The 21,778-nt window shown below is 40.1% G+C and overlaps 1 protein-coding gene across 1 annotated transcript in view; it reads left to right on the plus strand.

Moving 5' to 3' along the window:
* The window catches only part of AGPS (alkylglycerone phosphate synthase), a 112,609-nt gene that overhangs the window by 65,785 nt on the left and 25,046 nt on the right, over positions 1-21,778 (plus strand). The window contains exons 13-17 of the mRNA XM_038750898.1: positions 1,708-1,784; positions 5,248-5,360; positions 8,787-8,856; positions 14,473-14,534; positions 17,061-17,150. Of these exons, the coding sequence (XP_038606826.1) occupies positions 1,708-1,784; positions 5,248-5,360; positions 8,787-8,856; positions 14,473-14,534; positions 17,061-17,150 (412 nt within the window). The remainder of the gene's footprint in view (positions 1-1,707; positions 1,785-5,247; positions 5,361-8,786; positions 8,857-14,472; positions 14,535-17,060; positions 17,151-21,778) is intronic.

A 21,778-nucleotide genomic window follows, 5' to 3' on the forward strand; every position in this document is an offset into this window, starting at 1 on the left:
CTAAGAGGCCTTCCCTGACTAAGCCCTCATTCCCTCTTCTCCCACTTCCTTCTGTGTCACCCTGGCACTTGTATTTGCTCCCTTTATTCACCCTTCTCCCAACCCCACAGCACTTATGTACATCTCCATAATTGATTTATTTATATTAATGCTTGTCTCCCATTGTAGACTGTAAGCTCGTTGTGGGTAGGGAACTTTCATTCAGTCGTGTTTATTGAGCACTTACGGTGTGCAGAGTACTGTACTAAGCATTTGGGAGAGTACAATACAACAATAAACAGACACATTCCCTGCTCACAACAAGCTTACAGCCTAGAAGGGGAGACAGACATTCCTATAAATACATAAATATTATTACTATATATTATATAGTATACTATTATATCATAGTAGTGTATTATTATTATTTTTAGGGGGCGTGTCTACCAACTCTGTTATATTGTAGTCTCCCAAGTGCTTAGTATAGTGTTCGGCACACAGAAAGCACTCCATAAATGCAGTTGATTGACTAGCAGGTTAACAAGCGAAGCAGAGTAACCCTTTCTAAAGTAACCTAGATTGGGGTATCTTAACTCAGTATCTGGTCCAACTGCCAACCTATACGCTCCTCCTCTTATAAATTGGTCCTAGGTTCTTTATAGTCGCAAGGTTTTCAGCAGGTCATCAGAAATTTGGGGGATTCGGGATATAAATTCCAAACCCGTAGTTTTAAAATTCAGAACACCAGGTAAGATTTTAAAATTCATCTTGCAAAGATGTTGGCAATTGTGTCAGTTCAAATAACAGAAGGATTTCTAAGTGGGTTTATCATTTTCTTTATTTTTCAAGATAACTTGTAAAGTGGTCTTAGAGCGAACGCTTTAAAAATTTCATTTAAATGGGGGAGCAGCCTTTTTATGAATTGGGCTCATGGATGGAAAACCAGATGCAAGACTCTTAAAATCAAGTAGTCACGGGGAATTTAGATGTTGGTAGTAACTGAAAACAATGGAAAGACAGTAAAAAGACTTTCATCTCAATTTAACTCAGTCCTGAGGCAAAGATGTTAATTTAACAGACTCTGAGATACCGTTTATATTATTCTGGTAATTTTAATGCTCCGTGTGTGATTAAAGAAGCAATTACTAGGTTTATGCCAAGAATTCTGCATTAGTGACATAATCGTTAAAAGAAACTCTAAAATTTGTGTCGACTCCATATTCGGCTATTGGCCTCACTGTTTCTGTATAATTAAAAAAAATAAAAATAAAATCAGCCACCATTGGATATTCTTAAAGAAATGAAAATTAATGAAGTGTTTTTACTAGGCATATACCATAGCCTTTAAAGATATTTAACAGGAGGTTAATATTAATTACATTTAGCTTGACCAATTTTTTTTCTGATGTATTGTGAAATAAAATTTCTGAATTTCAAGTGAATATGAACGTGATAAAAGGAATGCTTAAATTCAAGGCTATTTGATAAAGGAATGCAAAAAATTACAATTCAAGAACTTAAATGTTTTTAACCCAATTTTATAAAAGGAATTATTAAGTGCTTACTATGTGTCAAGCACCATTCTTAGCCCTGGGGTGGATACAAGTTTATCAGGTTGTACAGAATCCCTAATCTGTAAGATTTTGCTGTTTGCCTGTTTGGTATTTTAAGTTTCTGAAATCACAAGTACTGCTTATTGCCTTAAAATGTGCATTTTATCTATTCTAGGTCATGCCCTTAAACCTCAGGTTTCCTCTATTTTTACATCATTTTTGGATGGATTGAAAAAATTTTACATCACCAAGGTATGTATTTTTCAAAAGCTTGAAAACCTATTACACAAACTTAATATTGTGGCTATTTGAACATGAAATAGCCACACACCCATTTAATATCTATAATGTTCAATGTAAATTCCTTCTATTCTTTCAGTTTTACAGAATTGAGGCACTGATTTCATGATTGGGGGGAGAGTTTGTTTTTACTGGATTCCATCCTTTTTCTTCTCCCGCTGGTATTTGCTAACTGCTTATGGTGCCCAAATTCCTGTGCCCAAAGCACTGGGAAGAAATACAAGGACATGGTCCCTAGCCCAGAGGTGGCTCACAGTTTAGCGAGACTCCCTTTGACACTTTATATGTTTCTTTATGTTTGCATTTCTCTTTAGCCAACTTTCTGTTGCTCTTCCTTTGAGCAAAGTACTCAGTTTTCCTGACTGTATCGAGGCAGTTCACCAAGTAAAAAGGCCGATAGCCTGGGCCCCCCCTCCAAGGTCTGTGTCCTAAGAACCATGGTGCTTTTCTTTGTGGTCAGCTTGCTTCTGTGTCAAAGGGCACTTGGCTCTGTCAGTCTTCTCCGCTCCTGCTGACAGGCTGGGCCAAGTGTGGGATCTGGTCCTCTATCAAGGCGTAAAAGCACTTCCTTTCCCCAAATCACCTAGGTTCCCGTTTAAGAAATAGTTGAAGGTTCCCTGGAGGGCGTGAACTCACTTTGAGAACAGATGGAGCGCTTAGAACAGTGCTTTGCACATAGTAAGTGCTTAATAAATGCCATTATTATTATTATGGAGGCTGGTGTGGTCTGCTGTAGGGATGCCCTCTGGAATAGCGAGCAGAATGCTGCCGACTGGAGCTTAGCAGTTCCCCATTTCCCTCCCCGTATCTTTTTGTTCCGCATCTTACTCCATTCTGGTCCCCGCTCACATCTCCCGGTAACTCCCCGGGGATATAGCTACACTCTTTCAGGGAGTAGCAAAGCAAGATCGTAAGAAGGGCAACACCTATAGAAAGAATTGCCAACAAAGACCCTCAAAAAATACCAAAGGCCCCGACTCATATGGTGTCACACTTGCTCCACTGGCATGCAGGGATTGGGATGGCGTCTTGGCGTCAGACTGTCACCAAATTGTAGAAGACTGGGCAGGTTTTCCCTGAATTTTTGCTTCTCCCACTAATAATAATAATGATGGCATTTGTTAAGCGCTTACTATGTGCAAAGCACTGGGGAGGATATAAGGTGATCAGGTTGTCCCACATGGGGCTCACAATCTTAATCCCCATTTTACAGATGAGGTAACTGAGGCACAGAGAAGTTGTGACTTGCCCAAAGTCACCCAGCTGACAATTGGCGGAGCTGGGATTCGAACCCATGAGCTCTGACTCCCAAGCCCGGGCTCTTTCCACTGAGCCACTCTGCTTCTCTTACTCCGGTAGCCCTCCGGTAGTGAGGTAGCCAGTACTCCGGCTACCTCACTTGCTCCGGGGCGACTGCATTACCTTCGCAGGTCCGAGTGAACTTAGGCACCGTCCCGAGCCGTGCAACTCGGTGGTAGAGGGTTTGGTGCTGAAAATTAAAGTAACAAACATAAAGGCACCCGGTTCCAAGTCTCTACCAGACATGGGACAGAAAGTTGGATTACTCTTTGTAAAACCAGACAACTGGATTCTGGAGGAAGGGAAAACTGAAAGCTGCCAGGAGCAGAAGGCAAAAGTCTTTGAGAAGAGTGGTGGTCTAGTGTGGACCACCGTTTTAAAATTTTGCTGTTCTAAAGGATTGACTTTTCTCTGGATTATTGTCACTTTGCCTCCTCTCTTGGCATTGACTTCGAATTTCTCATCTAGTAAATGAGTCTCTGTGCTCTAGGAGTTTTGACATCATTATGTAGTCAAAATAGTCTTTCCCCAAGGCTTTGTTTTAACTGCCACCCATCTCTATTTTAACTTCTAACTTTTATCCTAGGTAGGTAGACCCCACAAGGCAACGGTAAACCCCATTGTTCAGTTTTCATAATAACTGACCAGTTGAGTTTTTTAGGCCAGATCCTTTCCTTTAAATGGGAATTCCTCATTGTTTTCTCTTAGAGAATGTGAAAATATACTCAGGGTGGTAGATTTTTTTAGGGTCCCTCTCTCCCACCACCAATTTAGCATCAGCATTTCAGTAGGGACCTTTGTGTAAGGGCTTTTGTCTTCATTTGTTGACAAGTGTTTGTCTTTGGGCCCTTCGGGAGGAGGAGTTGCTTTTTTCATTGCACAAGAGAACTGTTTAGTACATTGCTACCTACACCGGACAAGAACTGTCTGGGTAAATGTCAATACAACCACTGTAACAGTGCACTGAAGCGTTCCGTAATAATAACAATAATAATGGCATTTATTAAGCGCTTACTATGTGCAAAGCACTGTTGTAAGCGCTGGGGAGATTACAAGGTGATCAGGTTGTCCCACGGGGGGGCTCACAGTCTTAATTCCCGTTTTACAGATGAGATAACTGAGGCATAGAGAAGTTGTGACTTGCCCAAGTCACACAGCTGACAATTGGCGGAGCCGGGATTTGAACCCATGACCTCTGACTCCAAAGCCCAGGCTTTTTCCACTGCGACTGGGCTGAAATAGTTAATACTCTTCTCAAAGGGAGTAATTGCCACAAGGGGGAGTGATTTTTAGTTGTCCTTTTCTTGTTCAAATTTTTAAAGTGTTATTCACTAAAAAATGACCCAAGTTTCAACTAAATTATAGCGCACCAAGTCTGACAGTTTGAAAAGTCACTGAGGCTCTTCTCTTGCCACTGTATTATTTTGTACTTAAAAGAGAACAAAACGTTGAAAGGGAAAAGCAGTAGAAGAAGCATCGGAATAACAAGACAAGTGAATTTGTCACACCTGCTCCTGTCAGGAGAATATTTAAAATGTAAAATGGATAGAAACAATAGTTTGCTTGATTAAACTTGTTTAATGTTGTTCCTTAAATACATTCAGTAACTGTAATTCTTTAAACAGGATGTGGTGTTTGATTGGAAATATTCTGTCCTGGCCTACAATATATGTTTTGAAAATAAACTAGGTTTTTTTTTTAACAAAATACAGTAATCTACAGTCAGTTCCCCTATAACCTGGGAATTGTGGTCTTGAAGCACCATGTTTCAAATGAAAATTGTGTTAAAGTTCTTTGTTTTGACCGATGCCACAAAAGGGCATACAACCGTTTCTCCTGACACCACAGATGTGTGTTGTTGAAAGATCATTTCCTAATTCCTCAAAAGCCTTTTCTTCAAAATACATAGGGAAGACGTACGTGTAGCAGAACTGACTACATGAATTCATTTTGGCTCACTTGGCCATCTTTCATAGAAGATGCTTTTGCCAGTGTTCAGTTTTTAGGTATCATCGATGTTATGTTTGAAGGGGAGGGAGAAGAAAAATCAAGAATGCACATATATTTAGTTTTCTGGAATGTATGACTTAGCATATTAAAAACATTTTCATTTCAGTTTAAAGGATTCGACCCCAACCAGCTAAGTGTAGCTACCCTACTCTTTGAAGGGGACCGAGAGAAGGTGCTTCAACATGAAAAGCAGGTCTACGATATTGCTGCCAAATTTGGGTATGATTTTTAGAAGCGTTTAATTCGTGGAAAGAAAAGTGTTTTTATAGCATATAATTTTTTAAACTAAAATGAGGTTATCATATCCCCTCTAGAAGGAGTCATTTACATGTGTCTTTTTACCCTGAATAAGTCCTGAATTCATTGGTTCCCACAGCTCTGTAATTCAGACTACAGACTTGCTCATCCGTACTCTCTGTCAGGATCTGAGAGCTTCCGATCAGGATGGAAAAGGGCCAAAATGATGCTATCTCTCTTTTTTTTCCCCATTGCCGCTTTTTTCCCAGTCCTCATCCAGCCTAAAATACCTAGTCCAGTTCTACTCCCATGCTCAAAATGAAAAAGTGGTACCTCTGCTTTTGTTTATATCAGACCAACAACTGTATACTTGTACGTAGAGTAACTCGGTTCAGGCTTTGAATCGTTAAATGAATAGTTGCAGTTTCATAAAGATGTTAGTTTGATTCAGTGTCCTCTGCGTTTTCAATAATTTTCTTTAAAAGTTTGTTCTCTGCCAGTCTTTGTTCTTTTAAACAGATATGTTGCTCCTGAAACAAAACATTGTTTACCACAGTGAACTGGAAGGAAAGGTTAATATTTAATAGGCAGAATTGACAATGGTAAAAGAATAAAAAGAGCTACTAGTATGTTTTCCAAAGGAAATTGTGTTTAATCAAAAGAATTTGATAAATTATCTATTGCCCACCCCCTGTCACTGATTGTTTTGTGCTGTTACAAAAGAACAGAAAACATTTCACTTCTGTAACAGGCTGAGTAATGATAGGGCAGTTTCTGTCCGTCTGGTTTGATGGATTATAAGACTGATCGATGAAAACCATAGTGAAAATGTCATTTATCAGAACTATTTTTTTTTCCTTCCTATTTAAAAACATAAACTACCGTTTTTCCAGATACTAGCCTGTAAATTCAGATAACTACTTTTAATTCCATTTGCCGGGTCACGTTTTTTCCCATATCTTTGAATTATGCTGCTGGCCTTCAATGATATAAATACATAGATTACTTACATGTAGTTGCAGACGATCTTTGCAAATATTTACCTTTGCTGATATTTTGAATTACTTTGCAGGAAGCGGGAGCTGGTGTTTAGAAGCATAGTCCTTAGGATACAGTTTAATGCATTTTTCACATCTGCATCATGAATCAAACACTCCACCATTTATTGCCAGGATTAAATGGATTTAATCATGAAATAACATTTTCAAGAAGTTATTCAGATTTTGCCCAGATGAGGTTGTTTGAATACCATCTTTAAAGTTGTAGTGAAATTTTCTTTTGCTCTTTGCAAAATAAGTTATATTCAGAATATTAAGATTCACTTACCTTTTTTCCCATATTACTTTGCTTGCCACCCTCCAGCCAACCACCAAGGAATTATTGAGAACTAATTTCTCCAGAGTGGAAATATGATCAAAATGGTTAAAACATAGGCCAGCACTGGAGATAAGAAAGGAAATGGCTTGTATAACTAGTAGACAAAAGTTTGAATGATCTGATAGATTTCAGTGTATCTTCTCTAAACATAAGTTGTTTCTATAATATAATTTTTTTCCTCTAAAATGCTTAATGTTTCTATGAAATAGGAATGGAGTATCTTACAAATTAAAGAAATGGTTTAACCAAGACCATTCAGCATGGGGAGAGGTCCCAAGTGAGCTATGTGCCAAGAATTATCCCCCCGCCTTACCTCCTTCCCCTCCCCACAGCACCTGTATAAATGTATATATGTTTGTATGTATTTATTACTCTATTTTATTTGTACATATTTATTCTATTTTATTTTGTTAATATGTTTTGTTTTGTTGTCGGTCTCCCCCTTCTAGACTGTGAGCCCACTGTTGGGTAGGGACTGTCTCTATACATTGCCAACTTGTACTTCCCAAGCGCTTAGTACAGTGCTCTGCACACAGTAAGCACTCAATAAATACGATTGAATGAATACGATTGAATGAATGAATATTGGGAGATTCAGGGAAAGATCTTGAATAAAAGCCCTACTAGACAGTCTAGAAAAAATAAGTTAAAGAATCTGACCAAGTCCTAGAGGAAAACTCTAAATCCTTTAAAGAGTTGCAGTGCTCTAGTCATATGAGCCCAAGAGAGTATTTTCAAACACAGTGATTGTAAACAAATAAAATTCTGCTCAAAAAGAATTTAACTGCAAAAGCATGCCAGAGAAAATTCATATTTAAGCCATAAACCAAACACAAACTCTTACTGCTTGGGCCTAGTTTCCCCACAGGTATTAATTAAGGGAAAAAGAGGGTTCTTATATGGAAGTCCTGGGACCAGGGCAGGGGCACAAATCATAGTAGCTCCTACTGGCAGCAAAGTCTGAGCCCAGATAGACTCAGGTCATGACTGTGCCCTTTCAGGAGAGTTCTAGGAACTTGGTTCTATGCAGAACCACTTCTTTTTTTTTTTTGAACTATTGTGAATCAGTTCCTTTGCCTACTGGGAAATGTAGTATCCCCTTTCCTTATCCTCAGTTCCATTTCCAGCCTCTAATGGGTAGGGCGCGGATCTGGGAGTGAGAAAGACCAGGCTTCTAATCCCAGCTCTACCTCTTCTCTGTTGTGTGACCTTGGGCAAGTCACTTCACTTCTCTGGGCCTCAGTTCCCTCATCTACAAAATGGGGATTAAGACGGTGAGCCCCATGGAGGACAGGGACTGGGTCCAACCTGACTAGCTTGTATCTAACCCAGCGCTTAGTACAGCGCCTGACACATAGTAAGGGCTTAACAGATGTTCTGTCGTATGCTTTCGAGTAACAAATACTGCACACACACACACACATAAAAAAAAAGCCCAGGAACTCTGGATGTTAAGAAATCACCCAGTTCTCGCCCAAGATCGTAATAAAAGACAGTCGAGTATTTCCCCTTCTTAAAGGGGACCTGGGAGTAGGGCCCCCCACTAGCCAGGGAAGGAGGAGTCCCTACCATCGCCAGGGGCAGTGAATTGACTGCCATTTTGGATGGCTTCAGCTTCTCCGTCTATCAATCAATCAATCAGTCAATCAATCGTATTTATTGAGTGCTTACTGTGTGCAGAGCACTGTACTAAGCACTTGGGAAGTACAAGTCGGCAACACATAGAGACAGTCCCTACCCAACAGTGGGCTCTCAGTCTAGAAGGGGGGGGTCAACCAGTGACATTGATTTAGCACTTACTGTGTGCACAACACTGAACTAAGTGCTTGGGAGAGTACAGACAATAGAGTAGGTAGATGTGATCTACCACAATCTCTGTTGAATGTCACATTGTGATTTGTTGGTGCCAGGAAACTGGTAAATGCTCACTAAGTGTGAATTGATTGTTCTCCCATTTTCTCCATTTAAATTTTCTACTTGCACCGTATTGTAGGTCTCGATATCCTTATCGTGTGTTCTTAATATTTTCAGAGGCTTGGCAGCTGGAGAAGATAATGGACAGAGAGGTTACTTGCTGACTTACGTCATTGCATACCTCAGGGTAGGTTGCCTTTGATTTTCTTCATTGCTTAATGTGAAAAATAAGCATGTTCCTCTGAAACTGTTAGAGGCTTGGCGTTGCTGTTATTTGTGCAGTCTAGACACTGTCTAAGAAAATGGTCCCTATCTATTCCACCACCATTAGAGCTGCAATGTCCTAAGGTATTATTTCTTCCCACAGAGGCCCAAACACTTAGATACAGACTCGGTGATTGTACATTTCAAAAACACTTTTAAACAGTTGTGAAAATCTTTTTTTTAGTCATCACAGTCAGGTTTCTAAGAACTTACCCCTCTCATTCTCATTTCCATAATAACTCATGTCACACAAGTTATACAGTATTTCAGCATTTTTCAGAAGTGCACCTATAATATGAGTTGAAGCTTTACTGACCTGGATTCAAGCATCAAACAGGAACTAATAAATCGAAAGAGAAAAATTGTCATGCAAAAAGTAATTGATTTAAACTAGATTGCCAGGCAGATACTCCTCATACCCACCCGGGTTCATAACATAGTCTTAAAGTATTATAAGATAGTCATAAGGTGGGAGAGTTTCTTAGATCTCCCCTATAGGAGTTCTAAAACCACCCGCTAAGCAAAACTTAGTGACACTCACCCATTGTGACAATGGGCACGTGTTCTCAACAGTTTCTTATAATGTCAGGCCTGAAACAAGTCAGTATTGTCTGAAGAATGTCTCCTAATTCCTCTGAGAGCCAGGAAAAATGTTAAATGACTCATTTGTGAGTTTTATTAAAGTCCATTGTCGGTGGTCTTGGGCAAATTTGCTGATAAAGCTTGCAAATTTCTCAAGCGAGTACGGGCCACCTCTTTTTAGTGGATAGTTGAATGAAGAGTTAATGTTTCCTTTTCTTTATGATACAGTGTTAGCTTCCTATATCGTATTGTTGGATAGCTAGTCTACGTAATAGCTTTTTGCCTTAATTATTCAAGTGTGCACAGAATCGATTTTTGGGAAGTGGTTGCAATGTTTTGCAAAAATATAATTTTATACTGAGTAGTTCAAAACTGATTTTGAACATCAGTAAACATTTAACCTGCTCTATCTAGCCTGCCTTTGGTGTTCGTTGCGTCTTGCAGTGTGACTAATAAGTTATTGTATCTATGTGAACTTTGCAGTATATCCTTTTTTTCTTTCAAGACTTGCCTCTTATTTAGCAGCTTTTGTGGATTATTCTTTGCCATGCTATACACTCTGGAGCTTTGGCATTGATCTCTGTTGAAATGTTTGCCTAAGACATCTTCCTCGGTTTCCCTTTCTATCTAGGATCTGCCCCACTTCTTCAATGAAACACTTGGGGGAACAAACTTCTTTTTCTGTATTTTCTCAACCTCTCTAGAAGCAACCTCCTCAGTCATTTTAGGCTTTCTCTGGTTTAGCTCTTTGAATGGAAACAGTGGGGGATTCTTATTTGGACCTCTTGGCTTTGTAATGATGAGGTGGAGGGTGTTCTTTTTGTTCGGAAATTGAAACAATTCATTTGGAGCCAGGAAACAGAACCATTCTTCTGTACAATCCCGCTTTATTTCTCTCCATTGCCTTGATTTCTTTGGTTTTACTAAGGGGTGAATGTGTGAGAGCGAGAGGCCAGTGACAGTTAATTTCTCTATTTATAACTTGTTCACTTGTTTCGTTAATAGTGATCATTTCGTTTCCTCCATAAATCGTATTGTCATGGACTTGGCTCTCAATTTTCCTACTCCTTTCTTTTTAGTTATGGATTTATTATTTTTGATATAACTCCTTAACACTGCTAACCACTTGTGTTTGCTGTACCTTTTTGTAAGAATCCTATATCTATGGCTTCATCTCTTGTCTTACTTTCCGGCTTTCTTTAACCAGATTTTTTTCATGTCATATTTGGGTTATAGTTCTGAAAGTTTTACTTTCTTTTTTTTTTTGAAGCTGCCTGAGTAGTGTGATTTTTCCCAAATCAAGCCTTTTTTTTTACAATCTTATTTCTCACTTGAAATTTTTGGAAAAAAAATGGACAGATTTTTTTGGAAGTACAGCTTACTTCCAGGAACCAAGTCTGATTTGATTTTTTTAATGTATCATTTATCACAACATTCGCTTGTCATTATTTAAAGGTTAAATTCAAACTTTTGGGTAAATTTTATAGGGATTTCTTTAGGTCAGTAGTAGAGAGAGAGAGAGCAAGAGAGTGTGTGAGCAAGCAGGGAGGAACACTGACTCAACGGGTCCATGTTCAAATTATCAGGCAGTTGTTATGAAGCAGCATGATGAAGTGGATAGAGCACGAGCCTGGGAGTAAGAAGGTCCTGGGTTCTAATCCCAGCTCTGCCACTTGTCTGCTGTGTGAACTTGGGTGAATCGCTTCACTTCTCTGTGCCTCAGTTACCTCATCTGTAAAACAGAGGATTGAGACTGTGAGCCCCAAATGGGACAGGGACCTGATTAACATGTATCTATGCCAGTGCTTAGAACATTACTTTTCCTGAGTAAGCGCTTTAAGTACAATACTACTACTACTGCTAATAATAATAATAATGATGATGGCTTATGTTAAGTGCTTACTACGTGCCAAGCACTGTTCTAAGCACTGGAGCCGGTGGGGGGGATACAAGGTAACCAGGTTGTCCCACATGGGGCTCACAGTCTTAATCCCCATTTTACAGATGAGGGAACTGAGGCCCAGAGAAGTTGTGACTTGCCCAAAGTCACAAGGCTGAAAAGTGGCGGAGCCAGGATTAGAACCCATGACCTCTGACTCCCAAGCTCAGGCTCTTTCCACAGAGCCACGCTGCTTCTGGGCCAGAAAGCTCCCGTCCTGAATCTTTTCAGCTTTAATTGGAAGTTCTCAGCCCTTGTAGTAATAACAGTAACAGCTGTGGTTTCTGTTAAATGCTTGCTATGTGCTAAGCACTGTTCTAAGCGCTGGGGTGGATGCAAGATAATCAGGTTGGACACAGTCCCTATCCCTCATCTGTAAATCCCCAGTTTATAGATGAGGTAACTGAGGCGCGGAGAAGTTAAGTGACTTGCCCAGGGTCACACAGCAGGCACGTGGCAGAGACGGGATTCGAACCCATGTCCTCTGACCCCCAGGCCCGTACTCTTTCCACTAGGCTGAGCTGCTTTCCACTGCTTGTCGGAGAACTGGGATAATGTGGGGGCTGGGAGTCCACCTGTAGCCGTGGGAGGGGAGAGAGGTCACCTTCTCCCTCCCTCCCACGGGGCTAGCACCTACCTGTGCCTGGTAGCCCAACTGAACCACCTGTATCCCTCTCACTTTACAAGCTGGAAGTTTCGAAATTGTGACCGGCAATTGCAAAATACGGAAAGAAATGTTTGGGATCAGAAAAAAGTAGGATCAGTGCAAAGGTGCAGGTGTTCTTTTGTTGGTGCTTTTTTTTTTTTCCAAATTTAACTGTAGGTAGTGCTTTTGCCCATGAAAGAAGTCTTTAAAGTGTTTAATATTCTCTTAATATGTTGGGTTCAGAGCTCTGGAAACTGATATCTTCTGGCCACAAAGCAGTCACGCTGTATTGGCAGCAGTTGTGGGCAGGGAATATGTCTGTTGTACTCTCCCAAGCGCTTAGTGCAGTGCTGTGCACACAGTAAGCGCTTGATAAATGTAGTTTGCAGCCAGATTGATTTTAATAGTAGTGGAAGGTTTCCCCACAGACTTGTTCAAATGGCTGAGCTTGGGTCCATTCGGAGGTGGCATGTTTTCGTTGTCCCCAAGGAGCCTTCTTGGGCTGGGAGAGCAGCCCAGACTGCAGGTGGGCGCTATTGAAGAGCAAGAAAAATTGAGAGCCAAGTCCATAACAATTGGATTTATGGAGGAAAAGAAATAGTCACTATTAAAGAAACAAGAAAAATTGGGAGCCAAGTCCGTAACAGTTGGATTTATGGAGGAAAAGAAATAGTCGCTATTAAAGAAACAGTTAAGGAGACGACCTCTTCATTAGTTGGCAGCCGGAGAAACTTTTGGGTTTGGCCAGCAAGACCATATTTGAACAAGTGACCTTGAAGGAAAGAGTAAAATAATAGCCATTTGGAGTCCCGTGTGTTTGAAGGTGATTTTACTGTTAGGGAATTTTCCCGAAAGCGTGGAGGTGATTGAAATATGGCTAGTGTGTGATGAGCACTCCCTGCCTCACTATGGGCACAAATATAGTTCCCTAGTTTGCACTAATCAGACTTGATCCTAGAGTAAGATTTTTGTGGCTGCAAAAGAAGTTTCAAACAAAATTGATGTGAATGGTATTTAATAATTACGGAATTCAGTTATTTATGGTATTTATGTGCCAGTCACTAAGAGTTGTTCTAAGCAATGGGGTCAGGTACAAAATAATAAGGTTGGACACGACCCATGTCCCACATGTGGCTCACAGGCTTAATCCCCATTTTACAGATGAGGTAATTGAGGCCCAGAGATGTGAAATGATTTTCCCAAGGTCACACAGCAGGCAAGTGGCGGAGCTGGGATTAGAACCCAGGCCCTTCTGATTGCCAGGCAGGTGCTGTATCCACTAGGCCACACCGCTTCCTCAATTCTTGTAGTAAGAGCCGGGGGTGGATATAAGGTAATCACATCAGGCGCAGTTTCTGTCCCAGGAAGGGCTCACAATTGAAAAGCTAGGGAGAGTGGATACCTTATCCCATGTTACGGATGAAGAAACTGAAACTGGAGGTTAAAAGACCTGTCTTTGATCACACAATAGGGCAGTGAGATTGGACTGGGATTAGAATCCCAGTCTAGGGCTTTTTCCACTTGGCCAGGACACTTCTGTTTTCCTTCTGGAATTGTGAATTCACAGCCCAGTTGTGGTCTCATAAATACTTCACACTTCTTGACATTATACTAAACTGGTAAAGTGGTGGAGTTGACACGTTGTTTTGAAGATCTGACCCAAAGAAAAGCAGGATGGCAGTGGACAGCCAGTCAATAGTGCTTACTGTGCAGAGCATGGCACTGAGTGCTTGGGAGCGTGCAGTATAACAATAAACGGATGCATTCCTTGCCCACAGTGAGTTTATAATCTAGAGGGGGAGACAGGTGTTAACATAAATGAATAAATTACAGATATGTACATAAGTGGTGTGGGGCTGGGAGGGGGGATGAATAAAGGGAGCAGGTCAGGGTGATGCAAAAGGGAGAGGGAGAAGCAGAAAGGAGGGCTTAGTCAGGGAAGGCCTCTTGGAGGAGATATGCCTTCAGTAAAGCTTTGAAGGTGGGAAGAGTAATTGTCTGTCAGATATCAGGGAAGGCGTTCCAGGCCAGAGGCAGGATGCGGGTGAGAGGTTGGTGGCAAGGTAGACGAGATCGAGGTACGGTCATTCTCTTTACAATTTTCCCAAATAGCAGTGGTTGCTAGACTTACTGTAAGGTCTGCTGTACAGCAGTATTTTCCAAGTGTACTGTCCTTGCTCATAGTATGTAATTCTCGATTTATGCTTTCAACAGGTGGAATCTTCTTACTGGCCAAAGGTACTGGTGCTTTTGGGGTACCCAGAATAAACTGGGATTTTGCTAGAGGATAAAAAATGACAAAATGATCAGTAGTGCTTGTTGTATTGTTTCTGTTCCTTTATTTTTTCCCCACTTTTTTATGTGTTCAATAGGATCTGGGCTTGGAATACTATGTAATAGGAGAATCCTTTGAGACCTCTGCTCCTTGGGATAGGTAAAATGTTGTATGTTTTCTATTGATGTTTATTCATTACCTTAATGAGTACTCTTTTGGTTTGTGTGAGAATTGCTGAAGTTAACGTCTCTGTGCCTGAGTTACCTCATCTGTAAAATGGGGATTAAGATCGTGAGCCCCACATGGGACAACCTGAACACCATGTATCCTCCCGAGCGCTTTGAACAGTGTTTTGAACATAGTAAGCGCTTAACAAATGCCAAATTATTATTATATGTAATTCATGTCTTTAGTCAGAGGTAGAACATGTAAAATTTTAGAAGTGCCGAGGCAAATCGCATTAATCGAAGCAAAAGACAATCCAGAGTCCTTGTTAATGTGAGATACCGTTCTTCAGGGTCTCCATACCCCATTTTTGCTTGAATTCTGTGCTGTTAAAAATGGAGTTATTAGCTCATGGGCACATAGGCCTTCAAGAGTCTGGTTGAAATTCTAAATGGAACTGGATTTTAAAATTTAAATAGTTTTTTTCAGTTTCATTTTTAAAACATTTAAAACTAGGTCTTACTACACATTCCTTAGTAAAACCCAAGTGGGTTTTTTGGGGAACAGCAGATTTAGTGTCCCTAAATATATAGGCTTAGCAACTTCTCCGTGCATTAATAACAGTGAAATGCTTTTTTAGTCAATCAATGGAATTTATTGAGCACTTACTGTGTGCAAAGCACTATACTAAGTGCTTTATGTTTTTCAGTCTTAAGCAATTCTTGTAAAAATTGTTCTTTTAACATGACTTTGTTTCCAGCAGCAACCAAAGATATCTCTCATTTTAGCCATCTTTACTGTAAAAATGAATAGGAGTAGACTACTCCTAGACCAGCTATATTATATGCTATAAAATAAGAGTATGTGTTGAACAGTGAACCAGTCAATTGTGAAGGAGATCCTAAACTAAGCCCCATATCTGGATTGGTAAAGTGGATAGAATTAGATAGAACCAGCTTTTACAGGTTAGAGTTTCACAAAAATCAGGTTTAAACAAAAATAATGTAGTAGCAACTAATTTGTAATTAAGTGATATACGTCATGATGTAATCACTACTAAAAAAACCAGCCAGTATTGGGTGTCATGCCTAAATTCATGCTTTTACTCAAAATTGCCATGATTTCTGGAACACAAAAATTCCGTATTACAAGTATGATGCTGAGAAGTGGAGAATTACAATTAAAACCTTCGAATGGGACTTCAGGTCTTTTGACCAAGTTTTCATGTGATTAGAAAATGAATTGAAGTATTTCAACCTTTGAGAAATCATCAATATTGAGGGTCTAGTGTGTGACAAACACTAGTAGGCACTGGACAGTGTATTCATTTATTCAGTCATATATATTGAGTGCTTACTGTGTGCAAAGCACTGTACTAAGCGCTTGGGAGATTATAAAGTTCCCTCGTTTCTCATTTTTGTCTTCCCTTTCTGTGTTATCAACAGTGTGTCTATTCAAGAGTGTACATAATTTACTTTGTTTACTGTCCATTTAAGATTTGGAGAACAAACATTTTAGAATCACTGTTGTATCACCTTTCTCTCCTGAAAAATAAATGATTATCATACAGTTAAGATCAAGTCATTCTTTCCTCGGAGTTAGCAAATCTTATTCAGCTCTCTTATTTACAAACTGAAAGGGAAGGCTTAAGGTTCCCTGCAGAATAAGAAACGGCATACTCTCGCAGGACAAAGTTTCCTTCTAATATTTTGCCTTCGAAAATTGGTACTAAAGGATGTTTACGTTTGGCACATTCCCTCTGTGTCATCCCTTTGGAACCTGGAAGCTGCCCTTGTGCTTCCCCTTCTAACCATTCATTTATCTTAGGTCTTCTTTAAATCTGCTGTTACCTTGAGCCTGAACATCATTTGCTGGTAATAAATTCCATATCACCCTCATTCTCCAGACCATAAATTTGGTGGTTAGAAAATGCTCCAGTGATACTTATTTTTCCTTATATTCTTAAAGTCTTTTTTAAAAAAACAAAACAAAGCTTGTTCATCTAGTTTTTATTTCCCTTTCTTTAAAGCCCCTCTTCAGTCTTTGTGTCTCTGAGTAGCTATGGAAATACATTTTAAAAATGTAACCATTCAGTGGCATAGCTTGCTAATTTGTTGCTTTGAGATAATAGGCGTACCTGCTTGGTTTTTACCTTCATTGTTAGCCCTTATATATTTAAATGATCCTTCAAATTTGGACATTCGTATTGAAAGTTGATCCCAAACAGTTGTCCGTCTGATGGATATCATTCTGGTCCCATTAGGGTCCTTCCCTTTTATCATCTTGTTCTTCTGAAATTAAAAAAAAGTTTTGATCTTAAATTTTGTCTAAACTAGCCTCCGATATCACTATTTAATTTTGGCATGTGAAACTTACCTATGTTTCGATATCTTGGAAAAGCCTCACCCGAACATTTAAACCCATGTGCTATACTGTATAGATTTTTCCAGTTTAAAAACCGTGAAACTATTCGTGCAATACCTTGGAAAACCTGTGCATTTTCCTGCTGTTATCTTGTAGGGTTCTAGATCTCTGCAGAAATGTTAAGGAAAGAATAACAAGAGAATGCAAAGAAAAGGGGGTCCAGTTTGCGCCTCTTTCCACTTGCAGGTGAGTGTTTAATTGGTCTTTCATGAACCCATCATAGTACTAGCCTTTCAGTGGAACTTGTACTTGGGAAGTAACTTGTACTTCCCAAGCGCTTAGTACAGTGCTCTGCACACAGTAAGCACTCAATAAATACGATTGATGATGAAAAGCCAAGCCAATTTAGTATTAATTTAATGAAGGGGGTGGGGAAAATGATGGAAACAATCATTGCCTAGCGATCTGTCCTTTTTGTTAACTTTAAAACAGTCAGGGCACTGAAAAGTGGTCCTTTCTAGAGAAAGATTGCTATCACCTTTGTTTAGTCTTCTGACATTTATTTTCTGTGTACACACCAGGCTATCAAGTGTAACGAGATTGATTTGAGCATTTGACCCCTCGTAAAAAGTCATAGAATCGTGTGACATGGAGAGTGAATGGAAAGCAGGTCAGAATTTGGGAGAAGACACTCTTCTGTGGGATCCTAGTGATCTCATACCTAAAATCCCCACTCTGGAAAATTCTGCATGTAAACTACCTGGTGTGCTTGGCCAGGCAAATGCTGCTTTGGTAGCCCAAGTGACTTTCATGTAGCAGCATCTCCTCTGACTCCAGTCCTAGGGTTAATTACCCTTTGAGACAAGGATGCTGAAGTTTCTTTGCAGCATTAAAGCCAGCCTCAACCAAATAGAGCTTGGGAGGACTGCCACACACATGGATCTCCTGCAGCTTGCAGTTTTATTTGTTATTGCTATGCTTGCACTGCCAATAAATCAAGTGGATGCTACTACCATGTAATTTAAGTTGGAAATGGTTTCACTGCCTTTGAAGTTGGCATTTCTCCCATATTTTCTTCTCTCCTTTCATCTCTATTTTTCCTCTACTCCCCATAGTCTTTTGTCCCCTCCTTCCTTTCTGAGAACCTGGGTGCTCCTGAATTTGATGCTCCTTTGAATGAGCATGTGTTGGAAGCTGGAGGTCCAGAGGGAGATGGGGAGTGGGGGAGAGAGGAGGGGGAGAAGGAGACAGAGGGAGAGAGATTGAGAATTCTGGCAGTAAGGTAAGAGGACTGCCTCCATCCCGTTCAACCCTACTCCCGCTCATTTTTAAGTAGAAAATCCTCTTTTCAGCAAGTCAGTTCTTTACTTCAGAGTAGTACAGATGACTTTCCATGTACTGATTGAACCCATCATGATGGGAGCAAGAGGGGAAGGAGAAAGGCAGTTATTTGCAAGGTGGTTTTTGCATTAGCAAGACAGGTATTGAGAGTGGCTGTTTTGAAAGAGAAGAAGTGGGTTAGATTCTCGTAGCACCAGAGTTGATGTGGTCAACTGCCAGTTTAGTAATTCGGTGGTTCAGCCCAGCTGAGAGAGATTTTATAGCACCTTGGCCTAACGGAAAGAGCATGGGCCTGGAAATCCCCTGGAAGTCCTCTGGCTGCATCCTCGGGGAAGTCACTTAACAGCTCTGTGCCTCATTTACTTACTGGCTAATTTTGTTGTATTGTGCTCTCCCCAGTGCTTAGTACAGTGCTCTGCACATAGGATGTGCTCAGTAAATACCACTAATTGAATGATTACTTCATCTGTAAAATGGGGTATTAAATCCTCCTCCCTCCAGTTTAGACTGTGAGCCCCATATGGGACAGGGACCTGATTATCTCATATCTGCCTCTGCGCTTAGTACGGTGCCTGGCACATAATAAATGCTTAACAGGCATTGTGAAACAAACTAGAGTCAGAGCACTACCAAAACTGGGAGTGGATGATGCTGTACTTATTTTAGAGACCTAATTGTTCCACCACTTTACGCAATCTATTTTGTTATGCCCTTAGAAGACCTTTCAGGTGCCTTATTTCCCCACTTAAATCACACCGGGGCGCCAAGAGTGGGCTTTAAAATGTCATTTATTCCATCAGGAGCCTCTGTAGTTCAAGGAAATTATTTCTTATAAAAGATTTTTGTCCAGGAATTATAACATTTTGAAATCATGGAGCTAAAAGGGGCACAAAGGATGGAATTGTGATATTTTAATGGTAAAAAGAAGGGCGTTCCTTTATCTGAAGATGTTGTCCCAGGGGTGAGGATGCAGTTTTTATGGGGAAATTTGGGGGCCCGATATTGACCAACATTGTAGCCAAGCAAAACTGTTAGCCCAAGTTACTGTGTAAGAGCATCATATTGTTGACTCATATCTAGCCTCGATTAACTGCAATAAAAATTATTATCATTACATTTGTTAAGCACTTAAAAAAATGCCAAGTAGTATACTAAGTTTTGGGATAGATACAGGACAGTCAGTTCAGACCCAATCTTTGTCGCACATGGGGCTCACAGGCTAAGTAGGAGGGAGTAAGATTTAATCCCCATTTTACAGAGGAAGCAACTGAGGCACAGAAGAGTCCAGGGCTTAGAACAGTGCTTTGCACATAGTAAGTGCTTAATAAATGCCATCATTATTATTAAAAGTTAAATGACTAGCCCAAGGTCACTGAGCTGGTTGGTGGCAGAGCTGGGAATAGAAATCAGATCTTCCAACTCCCAATTCTGTGCTAATGCCACTACAACACCCTGCTTCTCTGGTCCACTCTGTCCCCCAGTAGCCTTTATGTGCGGCACTTGAGCTAATCAGTTTGTTTCCCCAGCGTCTATTAGTATTGTTTGTTTTAATTCCTGTTTTTGCCATTTATCATCATCGCTTTTAATTTTATTCCCCTCTTCTAAATTGTTAGAATCCCAACCAGTTTGGTGTTATCCACAAACTCGAAAAGCATATTTTCTTCACTGTTTCTCGAAACAATTTTTATATAGCATGGTTTACATTCTTCTTATTCAAATGATGTAAAATGTTATAATAAGTTGCTTTAGGGAAATAGTGAAGGAAACATGCTTATTAAGATCCATACTTCATCATATCTCAACTCCCACTCCCTTCACCTCTAACACAAAGGCCTAACACAAAGTAGTTGTTAAGTCACGGTTACTGTGCTTTTCCACACTTCTCCTTTGTAGAGTGTCCACAGAGCCAATTAAAACTATGAAAAAGACCGCTGAGTTTGTCCAGGAAATTGGTTGTGTTAATGTTGTCAAGTACAACTAGTTACTACTAATAATAATAATTCTGGTGTTTAAGCACTTACCATGTGCCGGGCACTGTATTAAACACCGGAGTGGATATGAGCAAATCTAGTCTGACACAGTCCGTCCCACATTGTTTTGAGTAGAATCAATCAGAGGTATTTATTGAGCGCTTACCAAGGGCAGAAGACCGTGCTAAGGACTTGAGAGGGTACACTATTAAAGAGTCAGTAGACACATTCCCTGCCCACAACGAGCTTACAGTCTAGAGAATGGGATGCCATGAGAGTCGTGCAGTTGGAAGAATGATATTTGATCGGCCTAACCAGAGAGAGGGTTGGAATCGTTGAAAGACCGAAGACAGGGCTGTGCAGATGCGTGCAGAGCTTGGTGAGATACAAGGACGATAGTATGCGTTGGTCTTGAATATAACCCCTGTGTTTTAGGAGCACTGAGTGTGGCATCGTACTATGAATTGATTTAGTAATTTTCTGGGCCACCCGACCATGGCCTTCTGGGTTCCCAACTCTACCCGAAGACAAGATGAAAATGATCACTTCAGAAAAACAGGTCAAATCCAATTTTTCAAATGTTTTCCGTCTTTTGGCATTGACATCAATTATTTAAAAGTGATACCATGCCAGTCCATTTTTTAAATTGTATTTGTTGAGCGCTTACTACATGTCAAGCACAATTTTAAGCGCTGGGGTAGATGCAAGGTTATCAGGTTGGACACGGTCCCTGTCCCACATGGGGCTCCCACTCTAAGTTATTCTTCCACAAAGCGTGTTCAGATTTATATACGTTGGCTGGCACTCCCTCCACCAAAAGTAAGCCTTGAACAGGATTGCACATATACAACTTTCTTGAAATTTATAAATTTCATTCTATCATTTTTATGAGGGAATCAATATGAGAGGAGATTCACAGCTGGCAAATTGGTAACAGGAAGAAATTAAGCTTTGTTAAATTGCTAATTTCTTCTGTACTGAGGCACCTAACATTTGGCCTGAGAAGGCATTAAAATTTTTAGATTAGATTCTATTTGCATTGTGTAGTAAAAGGGGTATTTTCTCTGTATTTATTTCCTTTTCTAAATTGGATTCATTGCAGGAACCTTACTAATTGGGTTTGTAGATTTGACTGTGATTACCTTTGCTTTCACTTAAACTCTTCAGCTCATTACATTCACATAGCCTCCGTAACTTCTGCTTTATAAAAGATGACGATACTGAGATTTGCTAGTCGTTTTAAACTTTTTCTGTGCCCAAAATTACTTTGTTGCCTTAAATCCCTAGAACAAAAACATTTCCATTGATCTCTGCATCTCTTAGAGAGATTGGAGAATTCTGGCAATTCAAAATAATTTAGACTATCACATTAATAATCTGTGTATTCTTCAGAAGACGAGGGAGACCACAAGAATCGAGTGCTTTCATGCACCTCCTCATCAATGCTAATATTTTTTGAGTGCTTACTACAAGCAGAGCACTGTACTAAGCTCTTGGGAGCATAAAATTAAAGACTCCATCCGTGATCTCAGATTGCTTACCATCCTTTGGTGGAAATAAGTG

This window comes from Tachyglossus aculeatus, chromosome 9 (genome assembly GCF_015852505.1).
Source record: "Tachyglossus aculeatus isolate mTacAcu1 chromosome 9, mTacAcu1.pri, whole genome shotgun sequence".
NCBI classification, from domain to species: Eukaryota; Metazoa; Chordata; class Mammalia; order Monotremata; family Tachyglossidae; genus Tachyglossus; species Tachyglossus aculeatus.